The sequence below is a fragment of the Pithys albifrons genome, chromosome 3, assembly GCF_047495875.1.
Source record: "Pithys albifrons albifrons isolate INPA30051 chromosome 3, PitAlb_v1, whole genome shotgun sequence".
NCBI lineage: Eukaryota > Metazoa > Chordata > Aves > Passeriformes > Thamnophilidae > Pithys > Pithys albifrons.
This window is the reverse complement of record NC_092460.1, coordinates 53,133,924-53,152,620: the sequence shown is the minus strand read 5'-3', so window position 1 is coordinate 53,152,620 and position 18,697 is coordinate 53,133,924. Positions and strand designations below refer to the sequence as shown.

The 18,697-nt window shown below is 42.3% G+C and overlaps 1 protein-coding gene across 2 annotated transcripts in view; it reads right to left on the bottom strand.

Annotated features, from left to right (window-relative positions):
* SLC5A8 (solute carrier family 5 member 8) overlaps nt 1–16,860 on the bottom strand; it is a 29,363-nt gene extending 12,503 nt beyond the window's left edge. Inside the window, exons 1-7 of one of the 2 annotated variants that reach the window (XR_011697479.1) lie at nt 16,070–16,860; nt 13,938–14,003; nt 9,996–10,047; nt 8,404–8,471; nt 7,370–7,524; nt 5,744–5,884; nt 1,464–1,593 (exon numbers count right to left, since the gene is read on the bottom strand). Coding sequence is in view for 1 of the 2 variants with exons in the window: in XM_071551995.1 (XP_071408096.1) it covers nt 1,464–1,593; nt 5,744–5,884; nt 7,370–7,524; nt 8,404–8,471; nt 9,996–10,047; nt 13,938–14,003; nt 16,070–16,402 (945 nt within the window). In the remaining variant the exon portion in view is untranslated. The remainder of the gene's footprint in view (nt 1–1,463; nt 1,594–5,743; nt 5,885–7,369; nt 7,525–8,403; nt 8,472–9,995; nt 10,048–13,937; nt 14,004–16,069) is intronic. The other variant, XM_071551995.1, reaches the window with a different exon arrangement.
* Nucleotides 16,861–18,697: the final 1,837 nt, after the last annotated feature.

Here is an 18,697-nt window from a genome sequence, read left to right as displayed (position 1 = left end):
TTTCATTTTATCACTGTAATATTTTGTTAATAGCCTTCTTACTAGCATTCTGTCCAGCTATTCTAATTTTTAATGTCCCATCTTGTTCTATTTATTGGTTTTCTACAGAGAAGGCCAATCCTAAAGCATCCAATAGAGATGCAGAGAAGTCTGTTGAGATCATCCAGCAGGAGTGAGTATATAGCTGTGCCATCAGGCTTTGTTTCCAGTGACAATGGTATAGGAAGCTAGTGCTGTGCAATAGGTAGTCTATACTGTATATCATTCTATTTGGGGGGATTGGATGCCACACCAGATGCTTTTTCTGCTGTTGACTCCACAAAAAGGTTTTTATATACAGTCCAATAACCTTAGAATACCTGAGAAAAATCTCCTTATTGGAAACATTCACAATATCTGAGTGCTGGAAAGAGAGAGGAATTTTAAGATTTTCTTCATGAGAAACACTTTCTTTCACAGACAAGTTGGTCTTTATAGTATCTTCCTTCCAGTTTCTACCAAAAGAATTTGACTGACAGGAAAAACTTAATTTCCTTCAGGTTTCCACCTTGGCTCTCATTTTATTCTTCACCTGAAGACCAGGTGGTTCTGTCTCAGCTGCTCCATTGTCTGTGCCCTTCTTCTGGCTTTCCAGATACTGTCCAATGGAGTGTTATCCAGAGCCCATGATTATCTTAGGCTTAAACATACAAATAAAAGACTTACTTGATTTCCTTGGGCCCTGACTCTGGCCAGTCTATGGGCTACCAGAGATCTTTTTCCTCAGGTAAATCTGCTGCTCAAGGTCTGTTTAGGGAGAGGTGGTTTCTCCACAGCAGAGTTTGATTGCCCAGCTCTCCTCCAAAAGAGGGGAGGATGTTCCATCATTAGCAAAGAACTGCCTGCTGATAGCCTTTCTCCATGTGTATGCTTTGGGCATGATAATGTTTTGAATAGGCTTTTGCCTTCAACAGCACAGAGCAATTTGGGTTGAGTGACACAAAGCAGCTCACCAGGACCCACAGCCACTCACAAGGGCACTGCTCCTCTAGGCTCTTCCCCTCACTTCTCTCTGAAGCAGTTTCACGCAATGCTGGCACTGTTGGGGTCTTTGGGGGTGAAAAACCCAAACATTTGCAGCATTGGGTGGACTGAGTGCTCTCTACATTGCTGCTCTCCCTGCTGCCCTCCTTACCAAGCAGCTCCAGCACATCTGGGGGATGCAGGGACTAAACAGTGACAAGGATGGACCTGCTGCTTTCTCCAGAGTGTTCCCTCCCACTATGGTCTCAGTTTAATTCCTGATACAGAACTTGCCTGATACAAACTTGCCTGATACGGCACTCTGGAATGCCATTATTTCAAATTCCCAACCATGTATCAAATTCCCAACTCACTGACTTTTGAACTGCCTCTGTCTGGTTATTATGGCTGCAGAGGAAGGATGCTCTTTCACCACCTTCCCCCAAAATGTAGGGCCCTACCTGGTCAAGTGCCGACACCTGCTTGGCCGTCCATGGGTCGCAGTCTTTGTAGATGGAGTAGAGGGCCAGCCCACACAGTGTGGCACAGGCCAGTATTGCCCAGAGTCCCACCAGGTTGATATAGAGTGACCTGCACCGACATGCATGGAAACACTATGTTAGAGCTCAATTGTGGGAAGAATTTCTTACAGAGAATGGAAATGTGAGCAATCCTGCCTGTTTGCATTATCTGAAGCTGGTGAAGAGATAAGCTGAACCAAGAACCTTTATGGAGTTGTATGTAAACACTGTACTTGTGGATTTTTGGTGTAATCAATAAGAAATGTTGTTCTGTCACGTGAACATATTCATTTAGCTAATCCGGATAAGGAACAATGCTTTGAGATATAATAGGCGCATGTGCAATCTGAATAAACGGCATTCACCCGATCATATTGGTCTTCACATGATGTCCATTTGATCCTCTGCAACACTCAATGTCCCACAAAAGACCCCATCAGTGCCAAACCTTGCCTGCTCTGAGGAGAACTCCTGGCTGGTGACTGCCTGCCAGCAAGGGATTCACCATGCAACTCTCAGCATTTCAACCTGGTGTGAGATCACGGTTCTAAGTGTACAAATGACACTTCTGGTATGGATGGCACAGTCTGAGGCTTTTTCCTTGATAATGCCTGCTCTGGAGACGATGGGAGAGATATGGCAATCACCATGTTTCATCATGTGTATGAGTTGTACATGGCAAGCAGCAGACCAGAGGATGCCCTTTCCCCCATGCCACCAACCCTTGACAAACCCCAAGCAGATTTGTAAGGTGGGGTGCCCCAGATCCAAGTGTGGCGTACCTTTCAGTCAGCACCAGCACTCCTTTATCTCTGGGGCTGTAGTGCTGTGCTTACACAATGCTGGAGTTGTCCTTGTAAAGTTACAAATCTCCCATTTCCTCCTGACTGTCCTGAGACTGTCTCTGTGGGAGGCAGGAGTGAGGCACTGGGACCTAGGACCTGGTCTGGAGCTGCCTATGGCTGCCACTTCCAGGAAACAGAGGTTTGTCAACAGTCTCAGGGCTTTCCCCTTAGTAATTAAACAACTTTAGAGTCTAGTATCATCCTCATCACCTCATCACCTCATCATACCTCATCACCTCCCCATGTCCTGATGGGAGCTTAAGCTTTCATTGTTCTCCTCACCCAGAGAGGGCTTTTCCCTTCCATCTAACATTCCGATCTTCTCAAATGTTTCTACACTCTTGGGTGACTTCTGGATCACAAAGTTCTTCTCATCTAGGCTGGCCAGTTCAAGCAAACATACCCACTGGGACCTCAGCCTTTAAAAACAGCATTCCTTTCCAGCACTTGCCTCCCAGGTATCCATGTATCACTGACAATGACTTAACTGCCAGACAGACCACATATCCTGGACCTTTGCCAATTGCTAAGATCTCCTCTGGCAGGACCTTCAGTTTCGGTGTAAATGTATTCATGCTTGCAATGCTTCAGGAGGCCTTTAGTGCTTTCAGTTCCTAAGAAGGCAAGGGACAGCAGTCTTTGGACTGCTCTAGAGCACCAACAGGACAAATGAAGAAGTAAAGCTAACTTTATAGGTCTTGCTAGGCAGTGAGAAGGACATTTTCAGAAAGGCATAATGTAGATTAACTAGTTGAACTATCAGTTTTATAAAACAAAAAAATTACTGGCAAGTACAGTGTTATATAAAGAAAAGTTGATTTACACATAGTAGGGGAAACTGCATTTATATTTACTGTTAGGGGTGGTCTAAACACAGAACAAGCAGCGCTTTAAATTTCTCTCTGCTCTAATTTAGTAAAAATGAGTTAGTCCTCTTGTCATAGATGCTTACATATTCTTTGGATGTCTTGCATCCATTTAGCTGAACCTGTTCCTGCATTGGCATAATCTAATCAATCCAACTCTTTTGAAAGGATGTAATAGCAGAATTAGCCTAGAACCTCTAGTAAAGATTAGATATTCAAGAGAAATGAGGAAGCAAAATAAATGGCTTGTCTGAATCCAGCAATTCTTGCTTTCAAACTGCGTCAGTGTTTGGCAGTGAAAAGAGAGCTGTTTCTTTTCCTTCTGATTTACATTCCCAGCTCATGGTACACCCTATGACTAAACATAATACTTGCAGCACTATTGGAGGGAGGTGTTCTCATTAATTCTGCTTGAGTAACATGGGGTGGAGTTTGGATGAAGTAGGCGCTGTGACTGTGTAAGGCCCATTTTCAAGCATTTATTTCAGCCTAGTTTTAAGACTTTAGCACTGAAGCACGCCAGATGGCCTTGAAAGGAAAGTACAGAAAAATGTGTTAGTAGCCCATATTTTTCTGCCAATGTAGCTCTCCTGCTCTGAGTGCCTGCTATCGTTCAGATATGAGCATTATGTTCAACTTGCCTAGCAATTGTTTAAAGGCTAACAGCTTGTTTTCATACCCACTGGTGTGTTTCTTGAAGGGGTTAAATCCTTTCCCAAAGCCTGAGAAAATTCCTATTCTTGTGTCACTGTTAAAAACCTTCCCAAAACCTGTAAGTTGGGATCTGTGGAAGAATTATTTTCTCAGCTCTGATTTACTACTGTGCTGTCTCTTATAAAACCTTACAGTAAATATCATGGGGGTACAAAACCCTGTTACTTTGACCTGATGACATTTTGCACTTCTGTGTACAGGTTAAAAGGCAATAAGAGGTACAAGACAACAACATGACCTGTCAGATGTGTCTAATTACATTTGAAAATTAACTAGATAGTCACCACAGAACAGCAGTTTATAATTGTGACAAGCTGCGACCATTATACAAAATGATTTCTCCATGTAGGGAAAATACCCTGCACGAGTGAGGCACAAGCGAGATGCCCGAGTCCAACCACCCATGCCAGCAGAGAACCCTACCGATTAAGGTTGTGCCACCATTAATATGGTATGAGCTATTAATCCCAAACAAAGGCTTGCAGAAACAGACAGCCTTCAGTCCCAGTCAAAGCTGCTCCAACAGCTCAGAAAATCTACCCAGATGCAACAATGGGGCCAGATTCCTTTTGGTCACACTCTGATTCTAGGATGCCCTGGAGGTGCCTCCTCGCAAAGAGGGTAAAAGGAGGGCGTGAGAGAGGGGCATAGCCCTCTGTGGAGCAGGTGCTAGAGAAGAACAGCCTCTCTGGCACACAAATCTGGCACAATGTATGTGGCTGTTCTCCCATATGCAATCGCTCCAGGCAGCATTACAGCTGTGGGATGTACCTCCTGCCACTGCAGTGCTGAGAACCTAGAACCCAAGCATGTGCCAGAGATTGTGGAGAAGCTAGCTGGTGTGTTGGGGATGTGGCAGTGAATGCTGGAGATGTGCCTGATAATGAGCATCAGTTCATTACTGTCTGCAGCATAAATGGCTGAGAAGTAGATTTTCATTATTGATACAACCAGAATATTTCAGTTGTAAACTATGCATGATTTTATGGATATTTTGCTAAATTTATGAACTGAAAGCCTTTGTAAAACTCCTTCTCTGTATGTCACTGTATCATAGAATGTATAGGGACTACAGTTATGATGTGTGTTCCTATATTTCTCCTATAAATGGGCTTCATGAGATTGCTAGTAATTCTTAAATCCTGAGCTGTGAACTAATGGAATGATACTAAAGATACAGGTAATATAACAGAGCTAGTAAACATATTCCATTCTAGAGTAAAAGCTCATCAGAAATGTTTACATTTGAGGAAAACAGAACCTTCTGCCTGTTTTCATAGTTAACTCCTAAAAAAGAGTCATGATTATTATGAACCTAAAATACATGATTCCTCAGCAATTTTATTGCTGAATAAGACATTTCTGTTTTTTCTCATGCCTATACTCATTGTTACAGAAACAATTCTTAGTCTTACTTATACAAAATCCCCACAGAATGGTTTAGGTTTAGTAGAACAGCAATTCAAGATACTGTCTTGATACAACTTCAGTACAAGTATTATATATTTAGTCTTTAGGTTGCACATAAACTTAATGCAGGTATTTCTATGCAAGAATACTGGCATAGTGAAGTATTCGAGCACAAAGTGCAATATTACAGCAATCACACATAATTCACCAGCACTTATTGTGCCCATTTGTATTCGACCTGGTCCAGAAAACAGAAGGCAAAAGTTGTTACCCTTTATAAATGAAGTTTGTATAGACGAAAGAACCCCACATTCCTTTTGGGAAAAATCTCCCTTATAAAGAACAGTCAATGCTAAATTCAGACAGTTATTGCAGGCAGACTTACAATTTTGCATGGAATCTGTTTTTGCATGCAATGTATCTCTGGACTTGAGACTGGTTGACCCCGTATATACCAGTCCACGTGAAAGTCCCACCTATAACAATCGTCCAGAAGGTGTGCCTTTGCAACGGATTGGGATCAAAGCTACAATGAAAAGAAAAAAAGAAATTCAGAATATGAAAATTTTGTTACTATGTGAAGAACTTAATGTTCAGAAGAAAAAAATTTCACCTTTCTTGTTCTAATTCAAACTTTCTTAATTTGGTCAGATTTTGAACATGCAGATACTCCTAACTTCACATGAAATCACAGAAAGCAAATGTTAAGAGCTGATATCCTGAGCCAGTGAAACACTCCAATCTGTCCAAAGGTGAAGTTGGACAGATTTCTTTGCCTATAAACCACAGTCTTAAGTAAAGTTCTATGATGCCTGTGACTGTTGTGATGAAATGATGCTCCAGTCAAAAGCATAACACGCCTGCTTATCTAGAGGGACATCAGTCTAACACCAGTATAAAGGTATGTTTGCAAGTCCAGCCTTTGTGGACAGAACCTCTGTAAAACTTTTTGCTAGTTTAGCTCTAAGTAAATAGCAGATTTTAGATGGCCATAAATAATAACTAATTTCAAATCATACTTTAATATAGCAATATTACAATGTAATATTATTTCACCCGTTGTAATATTATTTCACCCGTTGTAATATTATTTAAGATTATTTCACCCATTAATTGTAGTATTATTTCACCCATTACATGCCTTTAATCCTTTTTCTTTCTGTGAACTCTATTGGGAGAAGCAATGCAGTACAACCACACAAATCAGCCAAACAGATTGGCAAAAATTATTATTCACATGAAATAAAAATACCCACAGATGAATTACTTACTGAAGAATTTGGTGAAGAATTTGACAGACCAACCTGATCATATTGTGAGCTGACAGACAAAGCAAATACTGTAATACTTGTTGCACTAAACTTTCACTAATAGCACTGAGTGAAGTTTCTCCGAGGAATCATGTATTCATTGAAGACACAATAACTTGTTTACTTAAAGTGGTTTTTGATTCAACACTTTCAGATTGAATAGTCTCAAACTTGTGAAATTGTATTTTCAGATGATGATTAGTTACAATAATGGGAGGTAAAATACTACTAAGTATATGTAAGTGTATATATATATATATATATATATATATATATATATATATATACTTCTATTTTATCTTTCAGGGAGAAGAAAAATATTTCCCTTTTTCAGTTTAGGCAAAAACTATTATTTTCCCTTTTTTTAAATTCAGAAGATGAAATGCCAAATCAGCGCTTTTCAACTGTAAGTATAAATACAACTGTCCTCTCCTATTCACCATTCCCTTTCAGTGGAATCCAAAATCTATCCTCAAAACACCTACTTGACAGAGCAAAAACATTTTTCTCTTTATGAGATTCTGTATGGTGTAAAACCTAAAAAATATCCCTCAAACTAGGTAAGCTTGTTTAAAAATACATAAAATTGTGTCAACTCCCCCCCCTTTTCCTCCTTCAGCAGCAGTTTAATTTCAGAGTTAAGTCACAGGGGCTCTATTTGTAGGAATAAAGAGGAACATCATCTGCAAGTACAAACTCACTCCCAGAAGTTTAATCTTCCTCCATGGTAGGAATCATTTACAATGCGTCCAATTCCCTCCTGAACCACCACAGCTCGTATAATCACAGATGAAAATCCGGCAACCATGATTCCAACCTGGAAAACGTCTGTCCACACCACTGCCTTCAGACCACCCTGCATGAGGAACAGCACATATCAGGTACAACAAGGTAGCAGTACTCCTGCCTTGCACTCACCTTCAACTCCCATATCATGCATAATAGATGAATTTCATCTTCTTTAATAGAACTAATTCTGTACTGCTGTCTTTAGGAATTGTATTCTGAAATCTATTTGGGACCTCCTGGTCCTTTTTTAAAGTGCAGTAGAATTTACTGTGGCCCTCTACATAGTTTAATCCAGTATTTCCCTGATCATATAACCTGTTTCAAAAGATAAATTTGCAGACAGAGCTCATCTTACTTCTCTATCCATCTATCTATCTATCTATCTATCTATCTATCTATCTATCTATCTATCTATCTACAGTATCACTAACTCCAGAAGGTATACCATTCATGTGACTAAAAATAAACATGACTTAATCCAACATATGCAAATAAATTTCTCACTGAGGTTCCTTTTGTCATTTCTAGACACTTGGTCAATTTAATTTAATTTAAAGATCAATTTAAAGACCATGTGGCATGTGCCATTTTCAGTGGCTCCATTCAGGAACAGACAGGACTGTTAACATTTGCAACAAGAAGGTGTTTGACAAATTACACTGCAAACCCCTACTAGATCAGAAGAAAAGCCACAGGAGGATTTTTAGGAAGGGAAATTTGTTTTTGCTGTTCTTTCAGAAACAACAAAACAGAAAGAGTTTGAGTCACGTAGTGGCTGCCTATGCATCCAGAGAGGTCCCTGAGTAAATATGGCCCTGTGGCTACAGCTACACTGTGAAATGTACTACCCATGCGGTAACATGATTATTAGGCTACTTTGTCATTCCAAATTTTATGTAAGCAGTAAAAGGAATAGAGACTTCTCTCAGCCAAAGGGTCCACATACCAGTGTGCAGTAGAAAGTGCAGACCACGCCAGTCGCCACCACTGCACCCCACAAGTCAAAGCCAGTGACTGAAAGAGAGGAGAATGGCACCAGTGTGAATGAGGCATTGGGGACAAAACACTGAAGGTCAATTTTTCAGTCCGAATCTCATTGCTGAAAAAAGCTAAAAATATATGTAGAAGTAGGAGGTAAAAATGGCAATTAGTGTGCCTAAACATAAACCAGGGGATTTGGCCTAACCACTTCTGAAAATGAAACAGGTTTTACAGATTTGGAGTAATCTGTAAAATCTGGAAAAATGTTAGATATATTTCAGGATCTAAGAAACTATTTGTCTTTAATGTGAATGCTGCCAAATAACACATCCAATGTGTTTGTAGATCCCAGCTCAGGAAGGTTTTAAAATATATGTGCTTCCTTGAAGCGCTTGGGTAGCACCATAAAGCCCTTAGGCAGGATTTAAGCAAGTAAACAGTATGGGGGTTCTCCACAGAGGCAAGGCCATTCGTCCATGGTCTGGAAGAAATATATCAGACTAAAAGCTGCTCTTTCATTCTTCCTCCTCTTAAAGACAGTATGTTTACACCATAGAACACTGTGCTGTAGTTGACATATAGGCTGTTACTGCCCCAGCTTGGCATGCTCGTGTGCTGCCAGGCAAGGCATAAGGGCACTATCTGACAGACAGTTCTGGCTAATGAGAAACACTGCAACAAAACTAATGAAAAACATAAGTTCTTCAAAATGGGAGCCAGCTAAGTCGTAGCTTGGTTTAGTATGCATATGCAAGGCAAATATAAACATCAAAGACGTAAAACCTGTGGGACTTACACAGTGGAGAAGACCAGTACAGATAGTGCTGGGTTGTTTCTTCCTTTTTGTGGAAGCAACAAGCCAAAAAAAAAATCTAGTGAGCAGAAAAACTGCCACTTGATTCTAGCCAAAATAATTAATTTTAATTTGCATTTTGTTATTCTCCTTTCTTGCCAAATGGACAAATTAATTGTGTTAGAATAAAAGTTTAATTTGCTTCCATATAAAAAGTTTTTTCCCTTTTAGAAATAGAAGTGGCTAATTTTCAAAGCAAAGAATCATTGTGAAGAACAAAATGGAAATATTTAATTTTGTAAATATCACAACAAATATCTTAAGTTGACAATCTCTTTGCTGTTGATTTCGTTTTCCTGGCAAAATGACACACCACATTAAACAGTTCCAGGCAGCTCAAAACCACATTTACAGAACTTTTGCCTTGCTCTCGTCTTGAAGGACAGCACTTACAGCACAAGCATTAAATTCCTGTTTAAAGTCTACATTGCCTTCAAAATTTACTTAAGTCTTCCTAACTTTTCTGAATTTAGCAATTATCTACAGGTACTGCATCAGAGGTAGAGTAAATGAGAGCAGGTTTTCCCCAAAATCTTCTCTATAATTCCTTACAGGTAGGGATTAAGCGACGAAGGTTACAGAGTTCCCATTAGAAGACTTCACAGTCATGTCTTGAGCTATATTTTCAAAAAAGAAAGGCATACCAGTACTATATGTAAAACAATTATATCAGTAGAAGAACAGTTGCAGTATACTCATCTTACCTTGATTTAGTGCTAAAGCTGGAGCATAGATGACAATACCAGTATATAAAGTCTAGAAGGGGAAAAATATTTAAGATCAAAGTAAATGTAAATTCCTGGAAAGGTGATAGCTTCCTGAAATTACTTCTTTTCAAGCATTCATATGGTCTGTATGTCCTAAATTTGTAACCGTTGACAAATAATTCCAACTAGAAGATGAATGACTGAGACTAATAAGCTCTGCAGTCTCACAGCCTAGTGTTCTTAAAACAAATAGCAGGGACTCTTAAGTACAAAATCCCTCTTCATCTTTTCACAAATTTTATAATTAACTTATTCCTTTAAAACTACAAAAGGGAAAAAAAAAAGCAAAAGGAAGTTAATGAGGTTTACACATGGTTTGTCAAGGAATCGATTACTATCTATTTTCTCAGTCTTGGGATCAATATGCCTCTCAGTATACAGCTCTAATGCATGTGAGTAAGAACATAAATTGCAACATTGGTTTGTCATTACAGATAGCATTATAAGAAATCATGACCTTCATCCTGTAAGATGAAGCCATACATGATTATCAGCAGATTTATGTTTTCAATCACAGTAAAGATACAGGCATATTAAGATGCTCCATCTACTTCTGTGGGCACAATGGGATTCATACACTGGTGTCTCTACAAATTTTTTGTGTGTATTTTTAAATCCCATTTGCTTTTTTACCACCATTATTACTGCCCCAAGTTCAGCTGTGGCATGGGTGAGCAGAACACAGCTTGCATGTGCAGATGACTTCTGTGAAGGTCAGTGGTCTTGGTTCAAAGGACCTAGATCACAGACAGGTCCTGAGCTGACTTGCATCAGCTTTCCATGGCTGGACTCCTGAATCCCTGATTTACAGCGATGGGACTTGGGCATGGAAAAACAGCAGAATCAGATGTCATCCGGGACTCAGCAAGCCTTTGCCATTCCTGTGAGTGTGGAGTTTGCCCTAGGCACAGACGATAAATGAGAGCAGGATTGCTAACCACTGGATTACTTGCTGTGGCAAGTCAAATGCAGTCCCAGAGGTAGAGCTCTACAATATGGCCAGTCGCTATGCTGGGGACAGAGCCAAAAGGTAAATGGAATGAGCAGTACTCCAACTATAGGAGGAAATCAGTATGGAGAAGCTGCTTTACCCAACCTAACCCAATTGCCCTGGCACCCTGCTACACACCTGCTACAAGCACATGCCAGAAAGGATAGTGTTCATGTGGCAAGTGCCACTGGGAAAATAGTTATTCCTACCTGAGTTCTACTCCCCCACTGTGTGTATGCTTGTTTCTCTCAATGCCATGAGTTCTCCCTAGATTTTCATATATGGCTTGTATGACAAGAGAGCTGCCATTCCTGATCAGTCCCTGGTGAATATCTCCTCAGAACTAGCTGCATTACTTCATAGCCTGCTACTGACACCTGTCAAGCTCAGTCAATGTTTCAATTGCTGTCCATACAGTGACTGTTAACACACACTGCTGAAACACAGAATCATAGAATGGTTTGGTAGAAAGGGTCCTATAAAGATAATCTAGTCCAACCCCCCTACCATGCATAGGGACACCTTCCACTAGATCAGGTTGGTCAGAGCCCCATCCAGCTTGACTTTGAACACTTCTAGGGATGACACATTGTACTACTTCTCTGGGACACCTGGTCCAGTGTCCCACCATCCTTGTTGCAAATAAACTCTTCTTTATATCCACTCTAAATCTACCCTCTTTCAGTTTAAAACCATTACCTCTTGTCCTGTCACTACAGACATTGGCAAAAAGGTCTCTCTACCTTTCTCATAAGCCCCCTTTGAAAGGCTGCAATAGGGTCTCCCTGCAGCCTTCTCTTCCCAAGGTTGAACAAATCCCAAATGTCCTAGCCTTTCTTCATAGGAGAGGTGTTCCAGCCCTCTGACCATTTTGGAGGCTGTCCTCTGGATTCTCTCCAACAGCTCCATGTCTTTCTTGTGCTGGGGACCCCACAGCTAGATGAAGTACTTCGGGGGGGTCTCACAGGAGTGGAGTAGAGGGGGAGAATCACGTCCCTTGACCTACTTCTTTTCGTGAAGCCAAGGATAGAATTGGCTTTCTGGGTTGCAAGCAGACATTGTTGGCTCATGTCAAATTTTTCACCCACCATTATCTCCAACTCCTTCTCTGCAGGGCTGCTCTCAATCAGTTCATCCCTCAGTATGTATTGATATTGGTAATTGCCCCAGTCCATGCATTTGGGTTTGCTGAACTTCATGGGCCCACACTTCAAGCCTGTCAACGTCCCTCTGGATGGCATCTCTCGTCTCTAGCAAATCAGCTGCATCATCAGCTGCATGATGTCATCCACAAACTTGCTGATGGCAAACTCATCTCCACTGTCTATGTCATTAATGAGGTATCACATAGCACTGGTTCCAGTACATACAGCACTCATTACTGGTTTCCATCAGAACATATAGCTGTTGACTGCAATGCTTTGGATGCAGTCAATAAGCCAATTCTTTTTCCTTCTAATAGTCCATCAATCAACAACTATCTCTTCAAGCCTGCTAATTCAAGGGATTCAGCATGAGAACTTGAGACTTTCTCATACACAGCAAGTAAATGCCAGAAGCTTTGAACCATCAGAAAATAAAATTTGCCATAACTAAGATCCCATTTTTGTGTAAATTTACACAGGACTGATACAATCTTTCCACTTCTTCAGTAGTATTTTTGGTTGTGTTACTACATATCCTTTTCTTTCCCTTCTTTTAAGCATATGCTAATATTCACAGAAGGGTTAAAACTACACCATTAAAATCTCAGGAGGTTTTCTTTCCTTGCTATTATTTTATTTATTCAGGTTAAGTTGTTAGTGTTTGGCAGAAAAAGACATGTACAAATCTCTAGTTAATTTCCTTGAGCACATATTTATGTAGAATTATTTTTCTGATCTTTGCATGTAAAGATTATAGTTAGCTTGTGCAACTATGATGTCTTCATATTTGCTGATGAAACAGTCTCAGGTTTTACACATGCTAGCACTCTACTTTTTCTATGGGCTTATGTATCCATAAATGCCAGCTACTCAGTACTGCTCAAATAAGTAATGAGCACTACATTGGGAACCATCTTACTGGTGTGTGAATGCCCTGTAACTTCTGGTGTGCCTTAAAAAGTTTAAAAATGGACAAAAAGCAAGCATGCAACTTAAAAGGCTTTCTGATTGCATATTCATTCTTAGTTTGAATTACCCCAAAAGTCAACATCAAAATTGTGAACAGAACACATTTTCATTTCTGGTGCATTTGGCACATGCTGACATTTAAAAGCTGTGGTCTCATACTGACTCCCTGAATGGCCTAGATACAGCAAACTGTACCAACAATAATGTCAGGGACTGCTTTAGTTTAATATTCCGAATGGCAGTAATTTTCTACTTCTCAGTTTGCAGACACCTAGGTTTTTTCCACTGGTGATAGTGCAAACCCTTGTGGAGTAAATGACAGCTCCTGAGAGCTTGTTTCATCACCTTTCACCGACCCTTGAAAACTAGTCAGACTCCAGGAATTCACACAACAGAGGATGAAAACTGCCACTGTAGATAACGGGGACATGTTTACATGTTGAACCCATTGTGGGTTTCTCCAGCAGGCAGGCGAATGACTGCTCTTCACACTGCTACACTGCAGTGAAAGGTTGCTCATCTCTTGGCATGGTGCTAATGTCAAGTGACTGCTCTGGGCATTCAACAGTGCACACAGAGACCCAAGAGGCAGGTATCCCTGCATCCACTCCCCTCCTCACTGCCTTGGAGCAGGAAGGGCTTTGTTTCTCCTGCTGCCAGCCACCCAGGCACTGTGGTAACCTCATCAACTGCTCAGAGAAAACAGCCAGTTACACTCAACCAAATAATTCTGGTGGACCCAGGGACCACAGAACAGCTTTGAGGTTTACTTGCCGTTTGTATAATGAAGAGGACTGTTCCACAGAGGCGTAGATATTTATTAAATCGAAGTTCTAGATACTGCAAAAGAGAAGAAAAAACAAATGTTTATATGGAAATTTGGCACTATTGATAGGAACAAATCCATCACTTCACTAGAATGAAGCAATGAGCAATACAGAAAGAGCATAGCATTGCTTTTACATTTTCATGAATGGCCAAAACTCCTAGAGTTACCTTGATTAATAACTCTTTCAACTTGATATTTTTTTACAGACCTCACCACTGGGTAATGACACACAAGTAAGTAAAGTAGACATAAGCTAGTCAGTATACAGTGGAGTCTACAGAAAAGACCAGGATGTATAATCACAGAATCATTGACTATCCTGAGCTGGAAGCGACAAAGATCCACAAGAATAAAGTCCAACTCTTGACTCTGCACAGGGCAACTTAATATTGCAAATAATGTACCAGCAAACAACAGAACCCACTTGTGTTGTGAAATCGGAGAGAAAAAGAAAACTTTGTGGTTATTCCTAAGTCTTAGTTCATTTGGAAACTCTGGCATTACACATGTCTATCTAAACTGCTGCAAGAGAGGGTTTTCAGTGGTCAGTGGCTTCTTCCCATGGTAACCTCACCTTTTGCTCTGCCCAAGGCAGTCTGCCATATTCTACTGGTAAGTAAAAATTCAGCCTTTTGTGAAACAGGAATCCTCATTTTTCTACCTAGCCTGAGACAGCACAACCTCTGAATGAGTTTGGTATGCTGTAGGACAGATTTCTTCCTACCATCTGTCATAACAACTCTCCTGGTGTGTGGTTGTACAAAAGGGATCTCATTTGTCTGACAATTTATTCAATTGACACAAACACTGAAGCATCTCAAAGTGCTCACTCATGAAATGCACATTTAAAACATGATCTGTGAGTACGTCCACAGAAGTAAGCAGTCCTGAATCCCTGAACAGACATAAAAAGTTACTAGAACTCTGAACTCTGTCCAGAAATAGAAGATGTATCTTTTATAAGTGCATTACTCTGATTTAACCCCAAGATAATCAGTGAGTATCCAGTCATAATCATAAGCCTTTACTTAAAAGTACCCTATTTAAGTATCATCATGACAGTCCAAAGATTAGTAGTTTAAAACACATTGGAAGCCACCAGAGATTTCTGTTGGTGGATTCTTATCTAAATCTACCAATGGAAATCTTGTTTTCAGCCTCCAGTGCTGCAACACCTCTGTTCAGTGTAATAAAGTGCTAAAGACCAAAGTAGCTAGTCAAGGACTTTCACCTGCACTGATGCTCCTTTCCCAAAGTGCTCTGTAAAAAGAGTAGCTTGCCTCAAAATCTGCAGCTAGGAACTATCTCCATGCAGGAAGATAAACAGGTTGCACAGATGTTCTGAATCAGAAAAAAGTCCTGACCAGATGCTTCCTCAGCCCCAATCAGTCAGACTTGACCTGTGACTGTCCACCACCCCAGATGTCTCTGCCCTGATGGCTATAGCTTTAACTTACATGCTGAGCCGAAGAGCAGCTCAGCCATAACTTGGTGGAAGTAAGAAAACTCTCACAGACACAGAGCACTTCCTGACCTCATTGTATATGCATGATGGAGAAAACATTCAGTAGTATAAACATCCTCAGGTGGCAAGGAGTGTCCCCCAAAATCTCTAGGAACAGAACAAATATATACTCTGCCAAAGGGGCACTTTTGTGATTACACCTATGCTTAGCAACCAGGCCAGAGGGAGTGTGATGGGAGAACTCTGGTTCCTATAGTAGATGCTCTTATGCTCTGGTTTTGGTATATTAGTTACACATAATTAATGACCTGTCACCATCCAAGCCACATTAAGATTAATCCACCTACTGAACTGAGTATCTGGAGTGAAGAAACAAATCTGGCATGACGCACAGCTCCTGAGGGCTGAGCATCTCCTCTCTGCAGAGACAGTGTTGGCAGACTTGGGGACAGAGTGGGTGTCAGCCTGCTCTCAGGAGTGTGGTGATATAGGACAGCACAGAGTGCAGAGGATGTGGGGGAAGAGATGAAGGGCAGACATATAGAAAGCAGGCATGAGAAGCCCTCCAAGCTTCCTAAGGGCTGGGGAAATGTTCCTTCCACTCCACCTTACCTCGTAGGTGCTGGTAATGCCCAGCTTGTAGAAGACAGGCAGGAAGATTTCAGCACTGCATAGCACCACCAGGGCGTAGGTGATGGCAAAGATGCAGAAGATGGCACCATAGCGATAGATTTCGGCAGGGGTACCCAGCACGGTGACGGCTGACATGAAGCTGGCAGTGAGGGACAGTGCAACCGGGAGGGCACTCATGCTGCGGCCCGCCATGAGGAAGTCCTTTGATGTCTTCTGCCCCCCTCCCACGAAGGCGTAGTAGAGTCCGATGACGGCTGAGACCAACAGCATGGCCGCAAAGACCACATAGTCCCAGACGGTGAAGCGCGCCATTCTACCAGAGGGGCTCACCCTCGGAGCCAAAGATCTTCCTCAAAATCAGAGGGGCAGCTGCTGCCTGCAAGGCTGGCACAGGAAGGCCTGAGCAGGAGGAAGACGGTGGGGACAGGCGCCTGGGAAGTGTGCCCCGCCGGGACCGGGGCAGTTGTGGTGCGATGCTCCCCACTGGGACGGACACGGAGCGGTGCTATGCGCTGCGGTGATCCCCGACGGGGCAGGTGCGGAGCGGTGGGAGGCTCCCGCCGGGGCCGGGCAGGTACCGTGCGGTGCGATGCGCGCCACCGGGACGGACGCAAAGTGGTGGGATGCGGTGTCCGCCGCCGGACAGGTGCGGAGCGGAGAGGAGCGGAGCGGTGCGCCCCGGCCAGGTCTCCGCCGTGTGTCTCCGTGAGGTAGCAGCTGCGCCCGGAGCACCAGTGCGAGTGTCGAGCCGGGAAGCGGGCGGGCCTTATACGGTACCGGTGCCCGCTCCTCCCCGCGGCGGTGCGCGCCCCCGCGGAGCGCCAAGGGGCGGCGATCGCCGCAGCCGGGCTGGGCCATCGCAGCCCGTCCCGTGCCTCCGGGCCCTGAGTCGCCCAGGCTGCGGGATAATGTGCCACGGCAGAGGCCCGCCTGAGCGGGGTTACACCGCAAACTTGGGGCGCAGTCCAGGGCGCTTGAAGGGAAGACAGTTCACCTGACATTTCCCCAGGATGGGGAACCTACCCTTTCTCTTTAGTGTATCCCACCATCTCACCAAATGAAGAAGGTGGAGATATGGTTAAATATGGCTTAATATATACATTTCCATGGGTTGAGCAATCTGGAAGGTAACTCACTGAATGAGATTTACCAAGGTGAGTTGCTGAACATTGCACTTGTGTAACAGCGAAGCCCCCCTACCTGCACTGTGGTCACGGAAGTTTTACTAAGAGTCTTCAACTAATCAGGTTCGAGAGTCAGAGTCCACAGGAGTATCACAAAAGGAGCTTCACATACCTTACCCACAGATGAATACATCAAAAAACAACTGTGTCAGTTTCTATAGGTACCAGCACACACAGGACTAACACAGCAAATACCACATTTGACCACTTTGCCATATACTAGCAACCCCAGATGGGGAATGAAGATGAAAGGATGCCAAAGCTTACTTAGATGGGCTTGACAGCAGCACAGCCACACACAGCACACCTTGCAGCAGGGCTCAGAAGCTTTATACAGTAGCTTTCCATCTTGAGCTGTACATGGGCAAAGTGCTATGCTGGAGGTGATTTCCTAGCAAAAGTCAGTATCAGTTTGAGGATTAAAAATTATTCTGTTTCCCTTCATGGGAAGGGAGACTAAATCTCCTTCCTGCTCAGCCTTTCTTGGCTCTTGTCCAGAGGTGGATTTGCTGGAAGCAGTCTTTGCTGCAAGTGCTCTAGATTCAGCTCAAGGTGCCCTGACCTGTCTGTATTTTGAGACCTGGTTTTCAGCAGCCTTCTGTATCTTAAACAGAAATGAATGATCAGTCACCTGACAGCCAAACCCAAATCACAGAGCACTTCTCCCTCCTTGGAAGCTCTGGATTTGACAGGTCTTTTGGAGTTTTTTCTGAGTGCATGTTGGAAGGAGGGGGTGCAGGTGGAAGTCTGGTCTGGCAGGATTATTAAGCTGAACTGTGAAATCATGTCTGTATTGGTCTGGACTCTCGATGCTATCTGGGAGAATAAACATCCCTGAACAGACAGAAACTATCCACTGTGGTGCAAGTGGCATGTCCTCATCTCACCACGGCAGGTTAGGGCTTCGGTCTCTCTGGCCCAATTACTGTCTAATTACTCCTACAATGAGTAACAGCTTCCAGATGTCCTGCTGAGGAAGAACAAGAAAGAAACTTATTCTGTACACCCACCAATTAGGCTATTGATTCATTGATCATCTGAAGTGGTTGCCCTAAATCACCTTTTGACATGAAACACAAGAAACCTTTCCATCAAAGCTTCAATCAAAACGAGAACCTTTCCACTCAGTGCAATGAACTAGTGTTGTCTGTAAAAAGTATTTGTTGTCAAAAAACACAACCCCTTTCTCATAGGAGGAACATAAATAGGCTCTTGCCCAGACCCACTGCTTGTGCTGTTCAGCACTTCATGCTCAGTGTCCCTTGTTTGCACTCTTTCAGGAATTATGTTGCTGAAACCATTCAAACAATAACATGCATTTAAAGTATTAATTACACAGGATTAATACAGTTTTGATTCTGCTTCTTTATCATTTTTGACATAATGTAAACACAGCAAGTGATAACATGTATTGGAAAACAAA